A 17,832-nucleotide genomic window follows, 5' to 3' on the forward strand; every position below is an offset into this window, starting at 1 on the left:
TCTTTGGAGGTGAGCAAATGGATATGGAGGCGGGAGATGATAGACTGGGAGGAGGTTGGGGCGCCTGGGTGGCTCAGTCGGTTGAGCGTCCGACTTCACCTCAGGTCACGATCTCGCGATCTCGCGGTCCGTGAGTTCGAGTCCCGCATGGGGCTCCGGGCTGATGGCTCAGAGCCTGGAGCCTGCTTCCGATTCTGTGTCTCCCTCTCTCTCTGCTCCTCCCCCGTTCATGCTCTGTCTCTCTCTCTATCTCAAAAATAAATAAACGTTAAAAAAAAAATTAAAAAAAAAAAGACTGGGAGGAGGTGTGGTGTGGAGGGTTGAGGAGCCACGGGGACCAATGGAACAGAGAGATGCTGGAGCCTCAGTTCCTCCTTCTCAGTCCCGGGTAGAGAAGTCAGTCTGCTGCCTGCCACGAGACTCGTCATCTGGGCTGAACATGAAGCACTTGTGGCAGATTTTTGTCCTATGGGGCTTCTGGGTGCTCATCTTGTGGCTGATGGCCCCCTGCCTGGATCCAAAACCTGAATCGGCACCGCAGGGAAAACTGCTGGTCTTGGTACTGGGACATTGCAACTGCCCTTGGTTCAAATTCAGGAAGAGTGGCTGCCCATCTGAAACACTAAACTCCTCCCTCTGCTACCACAGAGTTGGAGAATGGGGCTGGTATGCTGAATGCTATGGGAAGATGATGGAGTACCTGAAGAGGGCAACAGAGTCCAGGACTCCTCATGCTGTGCTCTGGTGGCTGGCTAGTGGTCAACCCTGGGCCTGGTCCCTTGCCTTGTCCTTCCAAAGCCTAGCCTATATCCCACATTCCCACCAAACCCCTGCCCTCAGTCCTGGCTTAGTGCACCTCTAATCTTTTTTTTTTTTTTTAAGTTTATTTATTTATTTTGAGAGAGAGCACAAGCTTGAGTGGGTGAGGGGTAGAGAGAGAGGAGAGAAAGAATCCCAAGAAAGCTCTGCACTGACAGTACAGAGTCTGATGTGGGGCTCAAACCTACAAACCATGAGATCATGACCTGAGCCAAAATCAAGAGCCAGACGCTTAACCGACTGAGCCACCCAGATGCCCCACACCTCTCATCTTCACAACCTCAACCCCTGACCGCCAGGTCTGGGATCTCACCCTCCGGATTTGCTTTCCTTCCACTAGAGCTGATACCCAGGTCCCAACCCCCAATCTCTTCCCTTCTGCTGTTTCCAGGGCATGAACTCAGCAAGTGGTTTTGGCAAAATGTGGAAAAAGGTGTTCAAGGGGATTCTCAGACTCTCAGTGAGCCATTTCCATTTCTACTGTGGGACTTGTACTTTGGTGGGGAACTCCAAGATCCTGTGGGCCTCCGGCCTTGGCAACAATATCAACCAGTGGACCCTAGCCTTCGGGTGTGTGCTGGGGAGAGGGCAGGACATGGGAAGGTCAAGTGTGCCCTCAGAGTTCTGGCAGTTCCTGCTCTCTTTCCAGGATGAACCAGGGCCCTGTCCAGAGCCTTGAAAAGGTGGGGAACCAAACCATAGGATGCTTCATCTATCCTGGGAATGCCAGCAGCCAGGACTCTTGGAGACAGCTGCTGCTGCTGCTGCTGCTGCTGCTGCTGCTGCTGCTGCTGAAGCTTTCTGGTCTGGCGTGGACTTCAGATGCTCCAAGTGAGGAGGTCATGGTCTGGGACCCCAGATGTTCTTAGTTTGGGGATGAGGGGAGGTCATTGCAGGGGAGGACAGAGGAACTCCAGGGACACCCTCTGCTGGCTAATTAGGGACATCTGCAGAATCTCCCCAGGTCTCAGCCTGCTGAACCTTCCCCCACTTCCCAATTCTCTTAGATTTTGGAAGGTGGTCCAGTTTCCTAGTGGAATGGAAGACAGCAAAGACCCAGTAAGGGTATGGGAGGGAGTAAGATGTGGCTGTGGGGTGCTGTGGGAAGGGGTCCAGATTAGCCCCCTCTCCCTTTTTCCCCACCTCCTGGTGATCAGCCCCACCTTCCTTAGGTATAACAAAGGCAGCTGGCTGGATGACCAGGGCTAGTATGCCTTCCTGGGGCTCATGGCTCTGTCTGTGCCTTGCGCATCTGTGACCAGGTTAGGAAAGCGTCTTGTCCATTTCTCACACAAGACTTCTCTCCTCCATACCTTCAGCATAGAGTCTAAAAATTTCTATCTGGCTTTCAAGATTGTGTATAATCTGACCCCTCCCCTCCCTTCTTCTCTCCCAGGCTCACACAATGGGCTTCTTGGTGTTCCCCAAATACCAGCTGCCTTCTGCCTTTTCACACACTGCTGCCTTTTCCTGGGATACCCTTCTCTTGTGTCCCTGGGGAATCCTCTCTTCCTCTAATATGATGAGGAGCAGCTAGTTGATACTCTGTTTTCTGGGCTCAGGGGACCCCTCTGTGTGTTCAGAGTGTGTCTTCCCTGGAGAATATGAGCTCTGTTCTCCCAGCTCCAGGAGGCAGTCTGTCACACTTGATGTTGAATGAGGGGAGCTGGGACAAAGACAGGATTCAGCTTACTGACACATACATTCCTCTCTCATTCACCAGGATGCCTGCTTTGGATTTGGATCAGAAAATCAAAGAAAGGGGTGCAATGACTGTTAATCAGACCAATGATTACAAGAAGATTTTGTCCATGCAGAGCATGGAAGCAGAAATGGAAGTCAGCTACAGTGTGTTGGGCAAGCTCACTGTCCACACGTGACACCCTGCAGAGTTCATGCAAGTCCTAGTCCTTTGGACCTCAACAAAGCAGGTTGTTGGGATGACAGCAGCAGCAGCGGGGGTAACAGGCAAAAAGAAATTATATGGAGACCAGTCTGGTGCTGAATAAAATTCTGGTCGTATCTGTTGCCTACAAGGACAATGTCAGGGGAGAATATCTTGATATCCAGATCTCAGGGGCAATATTTTCGTTAATTTTTGTCTGATCCCAGGTCATGCGAGGTGGTGTACATTTAGACCCAAGCTCACACAAAGTGCGAGGCCAGACTGAGTTCTTGGGGGAAGCTCTTTTCCTACCTGATGAAGAGATAAGGCTTCGTGTTTCATCCTATGCTGGGGGTGGGTTTTTTCTTTTTTCTTTTTTTTTTTTAATTTTATTTTTTATTTTTTAAAATTTATATCCAAATTAGTTAGCATATAGTGCAACAATGATTTCAGGAGTAGATTCCTTAGTGACCCTTACCCATTTAGCCCATCCCCCCTCCCACAACCCCTCCAGTAACCCACCATATTTATGAGTCTCTTCTGTTTTGTCCCCCTCCCTGTTTTTATATTATTTTTGTTTCCCTTCCCTTATGTTCATCTGTTTTGTCTCTTAAAGTCCTCATATGAGTGAAGTCATATGATATTTGTCTTTCTCTAATTTCACTTAGCATAATACCCTCCAGTTCCATCCACGTAGTTGCAAATGGCAAGATTTCATTCTTTTTGATTGCCGAGTAATACTCCATTGTGTATATATATATATACATATACATACATATACATATACATATATATATACATATACACATATATACATATATACATGTATATATACACATATACATGTATATGTATACATACATATACATATATATGCATATATATACATGTATATATATGTATATGTATATGTATATGTATATGTATATGTATATATATATATACCACATCTTCTTTATCCATTCATCCATCAATGGACATTTGGGCTCTTTCCATACTTTGGCTATTGTTGATAGTGCTGCTATAAACATGGGGGTACATGTGTCCCTTTGAAACAGCACACCTGTATCCTGTGGATAAATGCCTAGTAGTGCAATTGCTGGGTCGTAGGGTAGTTCTATTTTTAGTTTTTTGAGGAACCTCCATACTGTTTTCCAGAGTGGCTGCACCAGCGTGCATTCTCACCAACAATGCAAAAGAGATCCTTTTTCTCCGCATCCTCACCAACATCTGTTGTTGCCTGAGTTGTTAATGTGAGCCATTCTGACAGGTGTAAGGTGGTATCTCATTGTGGTTTTGATTTGTATTTCCCTGATGATGAGTGATGTTGAGCATTTTTTCATGTGTCGGTTGGCCATCTGGATGTCTTCTTTGGAGAAGTGTCTATTCATGTCTTTTGCCCATTTCTTCACTGGATTATTTGGTTTTTCTGGGTGTTGAGTTTGATAAGTTCTTTATAGATTTTGGATACTAACCCTTTATCTGATATGTCATTTGCAAATATCTTCTCCCATTCTGTCGGTTGCCTTTTAGTTTTGCTGATTGTTTCCTTCACCGTGCAGAAGCTTTTTATTTTGATGAGGTCCCAGTAGTTCGTTTTTGCTTTTGTTTCCCTTGCCTCCGGAGACGTGTTGAGTAAGTTGCTGCAGCCAAGATCAAAGAGGTTTTTGCCTGCTTTCTCCTCGAGGATTTTGATGGCTTCCTGTATTACATTTAGGTCTTTCATTCATTTTGAGTTTATTTTTGTGTATGGTATAAGAAAGTGGTCCAGGTTCATTCTTCTGCATGTCGCTGTCCAGTTTTCCCAGCACCACTTGCTGAAGAGACTGTCTTTATTTCATTGGATATTCTTTCCTGCTTTGTCAAAGATTAGTTGGCCATACGTTTGTGGGTCTATTTCTGGGTTCTCTATTCTGTTCCATTGATCTGAGTCTCTGTTCTTGTGCCAGTACCATACTGTCTTGATGATTACAGCTTTGTAGTATAGCTTGAAGTCTGGGATTGTGATGCCTCCTGCTTTGGTTTTCTTTTTCAAGATCGCTTTGGCTATTCGGGGTCTTTTCTGGTTCCATACAAATTTTAGGATTATTTGTTCTAGCTCTGTGAAGAATGCTGGTGTTACTTTGATAGGGATTGCATTGAATATGTAGATTGCTTTAGGTAGTATCAAAATTTTAACAATATTTGTTCTTCCTACCCAGAAGCATGGAATCTTTTTCCATCTTTTTCTTCAATTTCTTTCATAAGCTTTCTATAGTTTTCAGTGTATAGATTTTTCACCTCTTTGGTTAGATTTATTCCTAGGTATTTTATGGTTTTTTGTGCAACTGTAAATGGGATCGATTCCTTGATTTCTCTTTCTGTCGCTTCATTGTTGATGTATAGGAATGCAACCGATTTCTGTGCATTGATTTTATATCCTACAACTTTGCTGAATTCATGAATCAATTCTAGCAGTTTTTTGGTGGAATCTTTTGGGTTTTCCATGTAGAGTATCATGTCACCTGCGAAGAGTGAAAGTTTGACTTCCTCCTGGCTGATTTGGATGCCTTTTATTTCTTTGTGTTGTCTGATTACAGAGGCTAAGACTTCCAATACTATGTTGAGTAACAGTGGCGAGTGGACATCCCTGTCTTGTTCCTGACCTTAGCAGGAAAGCTCTCAGTTTTTCCCCATTGAGGATGATATTAGCATTGGGTTGTTCATATATGGCTTTTATATTCTCGAGGTATGCTCCTTCTATCCCTACTTTCTTGAGTTTTTTTTTTTTTTTTTATCAAGAAAGGATGCTGTATTTTGTCAAATGCTTTCTCTGCATCTATTGAGAGGATCATATAGTTTTTGTCCTTTCTTTTATTGATGTGATGAATCACATTAATTGTTTTGTGGATATTGAACCAGCCCTGCATCCCAGGTATAAATCCCGCTTTGTCGTGGTGAATAATTTTTTTAATGTATTGTTGGATCAGGTTGGCTAATATCTTGTTGAGGAATTTTGCATCCATGTTCATCAGGGAAATTGGTCCATAGTTCTCCTTTTTAGTGGGATCTCTGTCTGGTTTTGGAATCAAGGTAGTGCTGGCTTCATAGAAAGAGTTTGGAAGTTTTCCTTCTGTTTCTATTTTTTGGAACAGTTTTAAGAGAATAGGTGTTAACTCTTCCTTAAATGTTTGGTAGAATTCCCCTAGAAAGCCATCTGACCCTGGACTCTTGTTTTTTGGCAGATTTTTGATTACTAATTCAATTTCCTTACTGGTTATGGGTCTGTTCAAATTTTCTATTTCTTTCTGTTTCAGTTTTGGTAGTGTATATGTTTCTAGAAATTTGTCCATTTCTTCCAGATTACCCATTTTATTGGCATATAATTGCTCATAATATTCTCTTCTTATTGTTTTTATTTCTGTTGTGTTGGTTGTGACCTCTCCTCTTTCATTCTTGATTTTATTTACTTGGGTTCTTTCCTTTTTCTTTTTGATCAAACTGGCTAGTGGTTTATCAATTTGGTTAATTCTTTCAAAGAACCAGCTTCTGGTTTCATTGATCTCTTCTGTTTTTTTTTTTGTTGTTGTTGTTGTTTTTTTTTGGTTTTGATAGCATTAATTTCTGCTCTAATCTTTATTATTTCCTGTCTTCTGCTGGTTTTGGGTTTTATTTGCTGTTCTTTTTCCAGCTCCTTAAGGTGTCAGGTTAGGTTGTATATCTGAGATCTTTCTTCCTTCTTTAGGAAGGCCTGGATTGCTATATACTTTCCTCTTATGACTGCCTTTGCTGCGTCCCAGAGGTTTTGGGTGGTGGTGGTATCATTTTCATTGATTTCCATATACTTTTTAATTTCTTCTTTAACTGCTTGGTTAGCCCATTCGTTCTTTAGTAGGATGTTCTTCAGTCTCCAAGTATTTGTTACCTTTCCACAATTTTTCTTGTGGCTGATTTCGAGTTTCATAGCGTTGTGGTCTGAAAATATGCACGGTATGATCTCGATCTTTTTGTACTTACTTAGGGCTTTGTGTCCTAGTATATGGTCTATTCTGGAGAATGGTCCATGTGCCCTGGACACCCGTCCTCTGTATTCAGCTCTCGTCCACTCCCTGCTTTTTCACTGTGACCAGGCCCCAGGCAGTACTTCTCTAACGAGTTTTGTCTCAGATGCGGCTGTTTTTCCTGGCCCCTTATTTCCGAAGGACTGCGGCTTTGACCTGTTCCGCCCCTCTGTGGGAGGGTCTCACCAAGCAATGGCCGAATGAGCAATGGCGGAATGTCGGCTGCACCCAAGAACGCTTGCTGGACCCTGCTGCTGCCGGTGCCCGGAGACTGCGGCCAGGTGCCAGCCCGCCCCAGAAGCAGCTCGTGAGACAGTGTAGCAGCAGCATTTCAGGGATTATGGAAAATCACAACACACATCTGGTACCTGGCTTCACCCTTACCAACCTTGCCCGAGCACCAGCAAATGTGGCCGCCTTCCGGGGTCTGCTGGGACCAGGTGGCTTCAACAGTCTTTATCAAATGTCCTTCCAGCAGTGGAACCACTTTTCCCAGTGTGGCTCAAGAACCTCCTGGACCCCACTCTGCTCCTGGGGATTCGCCCTTCCCACCAGAGCACCGCCAGGTATCGAGCTGCGGGGTTGCAGCCTTTGTGCTCCCCTTGTTTACAGTCTTAATGGAATTTAAACCCTCCCCTTTCTCCTTTAACCTTTTTTGTTTAGTCCCCGTGGCTATTTCCAATTTTCCACTTTGTCTCCAGCTGCTTTTGGGGAGGGGTGCTTTCCCCGTGTTCTCCACCCTGCTCCCCAGTCTCCGTCGTCTCTCCGCCCACAAAAGTGGTTCCCTACCCTCCGCTGCTTCTCGCTCCCCAAATTTACCATTCCGCGCCGCATACCTGCTGAATTCTGTGGCTCAGGTTGTGCAGATTGTTGTGTTAATTCTCCAATCAGTTTTCTAGGTGTGTAGGATGGTTTAGTGTTGGTCTGGCTGTATTTCATGGACGTGAGACACACAAAAAATTTCCATGCTGTTCCGCCATCTTGGCTCCTCGTCTTTCTATACCACATCTTCTTTACCCATTTATCCATCGATGAACATTTGGGCTCTTTCCATACTTTGGCCATTGTTGATAGTGCTGCTATAAACATGGGGGTGCATGTGTCCCTTCGAAACAGCACACCTGTATCCCGTGGATAAATGCCTAGTAGTACAATTGCTGGGTCGTAGGGTAGCTCTATTTTTAGTTTTTTGAGGAACCTCCATACTGTTTTCCAGAGTGGCTGCACCAGCTTGCATTCCCAAGTTGGGGGGGGGGGTGGTTTCTAGCTTAGCTTTTTGCTGAAGGTTCAGCTCCATGTGGCTTCCAATGTTTTGTAGGGGCCCCCATTCCTTCTCTGCCTCCCCTGGGCTCAAGGTCCTCTGCCCACACAGGCATTTACCTCCTAAATTCCTGGGCCCCTCAGGCAGCGCAAGCACTCTCTGTACTGTTTTTCAGTTCTTTTTTCATCTGGAGACTTCCAAATGTTTTTTGTTTGACCTCTGCTCTGCATTTAAAATAGTTTTTACTAGGGGCATCTGGGTGGCCTAGTCGGTTAAGCACCCAACTTCGGCCCAGGTCATGATCTTCTGGTTCATGAGTTTGAGCCCAGCGTCTGGCTCTGTGCTGACAGCTCAGAGCTTGGAGCCTGCTTCAGTTTCTATCTCCTTCTCTCTCTGCCCCTCTCCAACTCGTATTCTGTCTCTGTCTCTCTCTCCAAAATAAATAAAACATAAAAAATTTAGAAAACAAAAAAGTTTTTATTAAAACAATATGTATGTTCATAAAATTTTCAACGAATTCAGGAAGGATACACAAGACTAATTAGGAATGGTGGTTGTGTCTGGGGATGGAAGTTATCTCTGGAGAATAAGCGGGGAAAAGGTGGGGATGGAGTCTTTCCTTTCACTTACTTTCTGTACCTTTTGGACTATATACCACAGACCCATCTTACACATTAAAAAATGAATACAACTAAAAAAATGTAATACTGTATTTTGACCAGCAGTTCTGGATTTCTGTAGCAGGAGAGCTTTCAGGTTATGTTTTGCCAGAACTGGAGCCCAAACTAAGTCTTCATCGCTGTCCTGCAGTGCCATGAGCGTGGTGAGTATGTGATAAGGCCAGTGAGCTCCTGCGCAGCAGCTCATTGCCTTCCTGCTGTGGAAAACAGTTTGGCAGTTCCTCAGAAAGTTGAACATAGAATTACCATATTCACCAGCAGTTCTACTTTTCCACGGATACCCAAGAGAAACAGAAACATATGTTCACACAGACACGTGTACACAAATGTTTATCAGCAGCATTATTTAAAATAGTTAAAAAAGGTGGAAACAACCCAAATGACTATTGGTGGGTGAATGGATAAACGAATGTATGTGCATACAATGTGATATTATTCAGCCACCAAAAGGAGCCAAGTACTGGGACTCCTGGGTGGCTTAAGTCAGTTAAGCGTCTGACTCTTGATTTCAGCTCAGGTCATGATCTCACGGTTCATGGGACTGAGCCCCACGTTGGACTCCACGCTGTCAGTCTGGGATTCTCTCTCTCCCTTTGTCTCTGCCCCTCTCTGATGTGTATGCGCACACTCGCTCTCTTTCAAAATAAATAAACTTAAAAAGCGGTAAAGTATTAATACGTGCTACATCTTAGAGGAACCTCAAAAACATTGAGCTAAGTGAAAGAAGCCATACGCAAAAGATCACATTTTGTATGATCCCTTTTATATGATATATCTGGAACAGGAAAATCCATAGAAACAGAAAAATCAATGGTAACCAGGGGCTGGGGACAGGAGAGACTAGTAAGTGATTATTTAATGGGTACAGAGTGTTTGTATGGAGTGTTGAAAAAGTCTTGTAAGTAGAGAGAGCTGGTGGCTACGTAACATTGTGAATAACTAAATGCCACTGAATTGTACTCTTAAATGGTTCATTGTGTTATGTATGTTCATTGTATGTTATGTGACTTTCACCTCAACAAAAAAAGCAGTTGCACAAAAGTGCATATAGTGTGATTGCATATACAATGTTCAAAAACATACAAAATTAAATAATGTTTAGATACACATAGATATTGTAAAAAGAAAAAGCCAAGGGAACGATAAATACAAAATTCTCCATAGTGTTAACATCTGGCAAGGAAGAAGGAACCCCAAGGGCCTTCAATGATATTTATGATGTTATATTCATTAAGATAGGTACGTGGGAGGGGCATAGCTTAGTCGGTTAAGGGTCTGACTTCAGCTCAGGTCATGATCTTGGGGTCTATGATTTCAAGCTCCGCTTCAGGCCTCAGGGCCTGGAGCTTGCTTAGATTTCTGTGTCTCCCTCTTTGCCTCTCTGCCCCTTGCCCAGATGCTCTGTCTCTCTCTGTCTCTCAAAAATGAAAAACGCTAAAAAAATATAAAAATTAAAAAAAAGATAGGTACATGGGTATTTTTTCTTGTTATATTCTTTTATATGTATTTAATATTTTAATACAATTTGAAGACATACTAAGTGAAATAAAACACACACAAAAAGACAAATACTGTATGATTCCTCTTACATGAAGTATCTAGAGTAGTTAAATTCATAGGAACAGAAAGTATAATGGTGGTTTCCAGGGGCTGGTGGGGGAGGTGGGAATGGGAAATTATTGTTCAATTTTGCAAGATGAAAAAGTTCTGGAGATCTCTTTCAAAATGTAAATATACTGAACTGCACACTTAAAAATGGTTTAGATGGTAAATTTTATGTTATATAGTTTTTACCATAACAAAAAAATTATAGTAATTAGAATTTTTTTTAATGTTTATTTTTGAGAGAGACAGAGACGGAATGTGAGTGGGTTGGGGCAGAGAGAGAGCAAGGCACAGAATCTGAAGCAGGCCGCAGGCTCCGAGCTGTCAGCACAAAGCCTAACGCAGGGCTCGATCTCACGAGCGGTGAGATCATGACCTGAGCCGAAGTCGGGCGCTCAACCAACTGAGCCACCCAGGTGCCCCAGTAATTAGAATTTAATTTTAGATGTGTGGAAGAACTGCTGACAAGTTCAGATATGCATGAACTCACCTAAGGAAAGTTGCATGCGAGGCTAATAGCTTTCTAGCTATAATACTAGCCTTTTGTCAAAGGCAATACAGGCAAATAGAAACAAGTGGGACCACATCAAACTAAAAAGCTTCTGCACAGCAAAGGAAATCAACAAAATGAAAAGGGAAACTACAGAATAGGAGAAAATATTTGCAAATCATGTATCTGATAAGGTGTTAATATCCAAAATATATAAAGAACTCCTACAACTCAATAGCAAAAAAAATGAACAATCCAATTGAAAAATAGGCATAGAAACTAAATAGACAGTTTTCTAAAGAAGACCTACAAATTGCCAACAGGTACATAAAAATGCTCAGCATCACTCATCATCAGGGAAATGCAAATCAAAACTATAGTGAACAGGGTGCCTGACTGACTCAGTCAGTAGAGCATGGGACTCTTGATCTCAGGCTGTGAGTATGATTTCCACGATGGGCATGGAGGCTACTTAAAAATTAAATAAATAAAATCTTAAATAAAAAATACACACACAGCAAGATATCACCTCACACCTGTCAGAATAACTCTTTGGGGCGCCCAGGTGGCTCAGTCAGTTGGGCGTCTGACTCTTGATTTTGGCTCAGGTCATGATCCCAGGGTCGTGGGATCCAGCCTCATGTTGGGCTCCATGCTGGGCATGGAGAGGTTCTCTCTCCCTCGCTCTCTGCCCTCTGCCCCTCTCTCCTGCTTCCGCTCTGTCAAAAAAAAAAAAAAAAAATTAAATGAAAGGGAGGAGGACTTAAAGAGAATGGTTATCATAAAAAAGACAAGATAACAAGTGTTGGCGAGGCTACAGAGAGAAGAGAACTCTTGTACACTGTTGGTAGCAATGTAAATTGGTGCAGCTGCTGTGGAAAACAGTATGGGGTTTCCTCAAAAGTTGAAAATAGATGATGGGCAGCAAGATGGCGTCTGCCAGCAGGGTCGTTCAGGTAGTCAAGCCACATACTCCATTAATAAGGTTCCCTGACAGAAGAGACGATCCTAAACCCAATGTATCAGAAGTTTTGAGATCAGCAGGACTACCACCTCACTCTTCTTCAATTTCACAGCATTCTAAGGGAAGTAAATCACCAGATTTGCTGATGCATCAGGGTCCTCCAGACACTGCAGAAATAATAAAAACATTACCTCAGAAATACAGAAGGAAGCTTGTGTCTCAAGAAGAAATGGAATTTATCCAACGTGGAGGTCCGGAATAATCACTGACCGTGTGGCTGCTGTTTGCCATCAAAGGAATAGTCTTTACAATAAAGGACTTCCAAAGTGGCACATGAGAAACTACATTAAACAACTTGAATAAATATTCTGTTAAAAAAAATGAAATAGAAAATTTAGATGGACACTTGTATCTCCTAATATATGTATGTTGGTCAGCTTCTCCACAAGCTTACCTAATTGTTTATATACTTATTAAAGTATACATTTTTAAATGTAAAAAAAAAAAAAAGTTGAAAATAGAACTACCTTATAATCTAGAAATTCCACTATGGGTATATATCCAGAGGAAAAACAGGACCTCAAAGAGATATCTGCACCTCCACATTTACTGCAGCATTATTTACAATTGCTAAGACATTGAGACAACCTAAGAGTCCATCGATGGATGAATAAAGAAAATATTATATATGTATATATATATAATATATATATAATATATATATGTATATCTGTACATATCTGTATATCTGTATATCTATATCTAACTATATCTATCTAACTATATCTAACTATTACTATCTATCTAAAATTTAGCCACAAAAGAAGGAAATCCTGCCATTTGCAACAACATGGATAGACTTTGAGGGCATTATCCTAAGTGAAATAATTCAGACAGAGAAAGATAAATATCACATGATCTCACTTATACGTGAGACTAAAAACACCAAACTCATAGAAATAGAGAGCAGATTGGTGGTTTTCAGAAGTGAGTGATGGGGGTGGGGGAAATGGGTAAAGGTGGTCAAAAGGCACAAACTTCCAGTTATAAATTCTGGGGATGTAATGTACCTCATGGTAACTATAGTTAACAGTATGATATTGTATATTTGAATCTAAGAAAGTAGATCTTGAAAGTCTTCATCCCAAGAAAAAAAATTCTAACTATGTGAGGTGATGGATGTTAACTAAACTTATTGTGGCAACTATTTCACAACATAAACATATATTAAATCATTTTGTTGAATACCTTAAGCTAATACAACATTATATGACAATTATATCAATTAAACTGGAAAAAGATGAAATAGAAAAAATTTCATTGAGATAAAAAGCAGAATATCTTCATATACAGAGTAGGGTCTTTTTATAGATTTTTAAATTTTTTAACTAATCTCCACACGCAATGTAGGACTTGAACTCACACCCCCAAGATCGAGTCACATGCTCCACTGACTGAGCCAGCAGGGCACCCTCAAAGTAGTTTTAATCTTACAGATAAGCATTAAGATTTTAAAAAGCAGCCTAATGTTTTTGAAGGAAAATCAGGCAGAGACTGAAAAAAACAACCCTTAGAATGGTTAATTTTTCAGAAAAAGGTAACAATATCCTCATGTGTCAAATGCTTAAATTTGAGGGCTCCTGGGTGGTTCATTCAGTTAGGCACCTGACTCTTGATCTCTGCTCAGGTCTTGATCTCAGGGTCATGAGTTTGGGCCCTGCATTGGGACCTGTGTCAGGACGCACGTCAGGCCCCTGTGCTGGGGCCTTAAAAAAAAAATAAAAACCTTAAATTTGGTGAAACTAATTCAACTGGAGGTTAAAAAACAAACAAATCTTGGAGAAACACTCAGAAGTCACCAGGTAGCAAGTTTGATCTGGTATTCTGAACAAGAACTGATGCTGAGAGTAGACATACAGTAAGGTGAATGTGGAAACAGAGATAGTAATGCAGCAGAGACAGGCTTGATGTTAAGCAAACTCATCTGTTATTCCCGAGAAAACACAAGACTATGTTTTCCCTGTTGTCTTGTACTTAGTATGGCAATGTAGTTGATTTCTGTTCAGTGTATGCATACATATATCTTGTGTGCTACTTCTGTGCCTGGTCTAAATAGTCTCCCTCCCACTTACCATTTTCTTCCTCTTCTCCTAACACCCAGCTGTATGTGGATGCCCATGAAAATCTCAGAATCAGTGTGTTGAAGATGACGGAGACTTGGTTACTGTTTTATTGAGTGCCTGGATACTTCATGAAATAGAGGCACTACCCTATTCCTATCTATTTTGAATTTGTATGAATAAGAAATAAATTTCTGTTTAGCCATTTGTAACTTGCTATCCATGACAGAAAAGTACTCTTGTCATACTATCAACAAAAAGAGGGGAGAAAAAATTAGAGGCGGAAGGATAGCTATTCCAACACACACTATGATGAGAGAGAGAGAAACAATGCCTCTTTCTACTGGAGACTAACCCAAGATAAGTGGAGTCAGGGTTCTGCCTCCCACCAATGAATGCAAAATGGGTCCTGTAGTTCCCCTTCCTGCCTCATCGAAGTGAGAACATGGGCATGTGACCTACGTGGGTTCAATCATATGGTTCTTTCATGAACTTTGAAACTTGATGTCATGATGTGAAAGTGCAGGGTAAGAGATTATTCTCTATAGCTAGTCTGAACTGGGCAGAATGTCTGTATCCATTATGTATTATTTCATAGGAAACTTCCCTGAAGATGTAGTGACTTAACACAACAATTATTATTTATTGCAATGATATGGATCAATAGGGCAGTTTTTCTAGTGGTCCCTTATGCAGGTGCTGATAGCTTGTGCCTTAGTTGAGGCTGCATGGTCTCCGATGGCCTCACTTGCATGTCTGTGCCCTAGCCGGGATGGCTGGGATTGCTAGGTTGCTGGGCTTCCCTCTCAACATAATTTTTGATCCTGGACTTCTTGGTGGAGGCATTACCAGAGAATGAGATTAGGAGATGCAAGGCCTGTTAAGGCTGAGGCTATGAAGTCACACAACGTCACTTCTGCAGCATGGTATTAGTTAGATGAAGTCATAACATGACCTCAGGTTCAAGAAATGGGGAAATGGACTCCTCTTCCTCATGGAAGGACCTGAAAAGAATTTGTCACCATGTTGAAACTACTATAGTGTCCCACAACATCGAGAATCTGGTTGTGGTGGCAATAGTTGTGACATTCCAGGTTGGTCATTCCTGGGGTCGTCTTTGGCTATGTCTTGCCTCAGACTGATTCTCTAGATTTCATAACTATTCTGTAAACTGTTAGATGTTTAACCAATGAGTTGTTTTTCTGCTTAAATTTTTAGCAGTTTGTTTCTGTTTCTGAGACCAAGAATTCCAACTAACACAGATAGCAAGGATCAAACATCACACTTCTGCCAACAGCACTGGAGTCTGGAAGATGATGGAACATGCCATCAGGCTCTGGAGCTACTTTTGCAACCTAGGATCTTTTACACCCAGCCAAACTATCAATCAAGCCTAAGGACATTGTGGTCACCAGGGCTCCCGTAACGAATTAGCACAAAATAGGTAACTTTGTTTTTAAGTTCATTTATTTATTTTGAGAGGTAGGGGGGAAGAAAGAGAGAAAGAGAGAGAGAGAGAGAGAAAGAGAGAGAGAATCCCAAGTAGGCCCTGCACTGAGCCCAGTGTGGGGCTTGAACTCACGAACAGCAAGATCATGACCTGAACCGAAACCAAGACTTGATGCCTAATTGACTGAGCCACCTAGGTCCCCACAAATCCTCTCTTTTATCCTTTATTTTATTTTATTTTATTTTATTTTATTTTATTTTATTTTAATTAATTAATTTTGAGAGAGAGCATATGTGAGCTTAATCAGGGGAGGGGTAGAGAGAGGGAAGAGAAAGAATCCCAAGCAGGCTCCAAGTTGTCAATGCAGAGCCTTATATGGGACTTGAACTCACAGTGAGTTCGTGACCTGAGCTGAAGTCGGATGCTTAACCGACTGAGCCACCCAGGCACCCCTAGGTAGCTTAAAACAACAGAAATTTATATTCTCTCATAGTTCTGGAAGCTAGAAGTCCAAAATTCAGGTTGGTCCCTTCTGGAGGTTCTGAGGGGGAATCTGTTCTATGGAACTCTCCCCTGTGTCTTTGGTTCCCAAATTTTCCTCATTTTATAAGGACACCAGTCATTGGATTAAGGCCAATCCTAATCCAGCATGAATTTTTTTCTAGCTCAATTACATTTGCAAATACCCTATTTCCAAATAAGGTCACATTTACAGGTACCAGGGGCCAGGACCTGAACATATTTTTTTTAGGGACACAATTCTACCCACTGTAAGCAGAATAATGGCTTTTCTAGACATGCAAGGATTCAAAACGTTTATCTTCTATATAGTCTTTCTTAGGAAATTATAATGAACAGTAAAAGGAAAGTAGTCCTTGGGGCGCCTGGGTGGCTCAGTCGGTTAAGCGTCCGACTTCGGCTCAGGTCATGATCTCACGGTTCATGAGTTTGAGCCCCGTGTCGGGCTCTGTACTGACAGCTCAGAGCCTGGAGCCTGCTTCGGATTCTGTGTCTCCCTCTCTCTCTGCCCCTCCCCTGTTCATGCTCTGTCTCTCTCTGTCTCAAAAATAAATAAAAAACATTAAAAAAAATAAAAAAATATAAAAGGAAAGTAGTCCTAGTTCACTACTAGACTCTATAGGAAACAATATTTGTCTAGTCACAATAATGTGAACATGATAATAGAATTTGGACTTCTGGAATCTATAGTTATGGACTATATAGTTCTATATAGTTAGGGACTATAGTTCTCTGCCATCCAATATGGTGGATGAGCATGTGAAATGTAGCTAGTGCAAGTAAGAAATAAAAATTTTCATTAGTCTGAATTTAAAAGTGAACACAATTCAGTTAAGTATACCTTTAAGTATACTTGTTATAACTTGGATATGTAAATCTACTTTTTATATTATAAAATTTTATAAAATGTATAGATCATGTATTTGATGAAAACTGAGTACTCAAATTTAGATATATCGTGAGTGTAAAATACAATTTGGATTTAGAAGACTTTGTTTCAGAGTGCCTGGGTGGCTCAGTCGGTTGAGTGTCTGACTTCAGATCAGGTCATGATCTTGCAGTTCATGAATTCAAGCCTCACTTTGGGCTCACTGCTGTCAGCCTGTCAGTGCAGAGCCTGCTTGGGATTCTCTGTCCCCCTCTCTCTGCCTCTTGCCCCGCTTGCACTCTCCCCAAAATAAATATATTTTTTAAAAAAGGAGACTTAAGTTTCAAGCAAGGAGAATGCAAAATATCTCAATAATACTTTTATATTGCATACATGTTGAAATGACAATATTTAGACATTAAATATTGGTTCACATATTTCTTTGGGATAGCACCGCTAGAGACAAAGCACATGAAGCTTAATGACACAACAGAATGTAAATATTATCCTTGATGTAGAAGTTCAAAATACCAATGTTGGGACGTGTAAAGGGAAGATAATTGACAAATAGAAGTGTATGGCACAACATTCTCAGAGAGAAGGGCTTCAAGAAATCTTGTCTTGTAGCTACAGAATGAGAAATAGATGTTAGGGTCCATTATATAAAATTACAAAGTAACCAAGAGGGTACTACTAAACATAATGATATGATGTATATAGCGGGTAGAGTACACATAGTATCATGATACAGTGGTATGAGCATATCATTTTTTTTTACATTTATTTATTTTTGAGAGACAGAGAGAGACAGATCACAAGTGGGAGAGGGGCAGAGAGAGGAGGTGACACAGAATCCCAAGCAGGCTCCAGGCTCTGAGCTGACAGCACAGAGCCCGACGCAGTGCTCGAACTCACAAACCTTGAGATCATGACCTGAGCCGAAGTCAGACACTCAACCGACTAACCACCCAGGTGCCCTCCCTCAATTTTTTTTTTTTTTAAATCATTTAGAGATACGGAAGCAAATGTTGAAGAACAGTTAGAAGAGGATGTCTCTGGGGCGCCTGAGTGGCTCAGTCGGTTAAATGTCCGACTTCAGCTCAGGTCATGATCTCACTGTCTGTGAGTTGG

At 41.7% G+C, this 17,832-nt stretch overlaps 2 protein-coding genes across 2 annotated transcripts; both read left to right on the forward strand.

Moving 5' to 3' along the window:
* The first annotated feature begins 298 nt into the window (after positions 1 to 298).
* CA3H20orf173 (chromosome A3 C20orf173 homolog) lies at positions 299 to 1,498 on the forward strand. The gene is made up of 2 exons (XM_049649810.1): positions 299 to 751; positions 1,211 to 1,498. Exons 1-2 carry the CDS (start codon positions 341 to 343, stop codon positions 1,496 to 1,498), a joined length of 699 nt encoding a protein of 232 aa, XP_049505767.1. The 5' UTR covers positions 299 to 340.
* A 10,181-nt stretch (positions 1,499 to 11,679) lies between these two features.
* Positions 11,680 to 12,145, forward strand: LOC125936670 (alpha-ketoglutarate dehydrogenase component 4-like). The gene has a single exon (XM_049650907.1). It carries the CDS (start codon positions 11,695 to 11,697, stop codon positions 12,004 to 12,006), a length of 312 nt encoding a protein of 103 aa, XP_049506864.1. The 5' UTR covers positions 11,680 to 11,694; the 3' UTR covers positions 12,007 to 12,145.
* The last annotated feature ends 5,687 nt before the right edge of the window (positions 12,146 to 17,832 follow it).

This window comes from Panthera uncia (assembly GCF_023721935.1).
Source record: "Panthera uncia isolate 11264 chromosome A3 unlocalized genomic scaffold, Puncia_PCG_1.0 HiC_scaffold_11, whole genome shotgun sequence".
In the NCBI taxonomy this organism is placed as follows: Eukaryota; Metazoa; Chordata; class Mammalia; order Carnivora; family Felidae; genus Panthera; species Panthera uncia.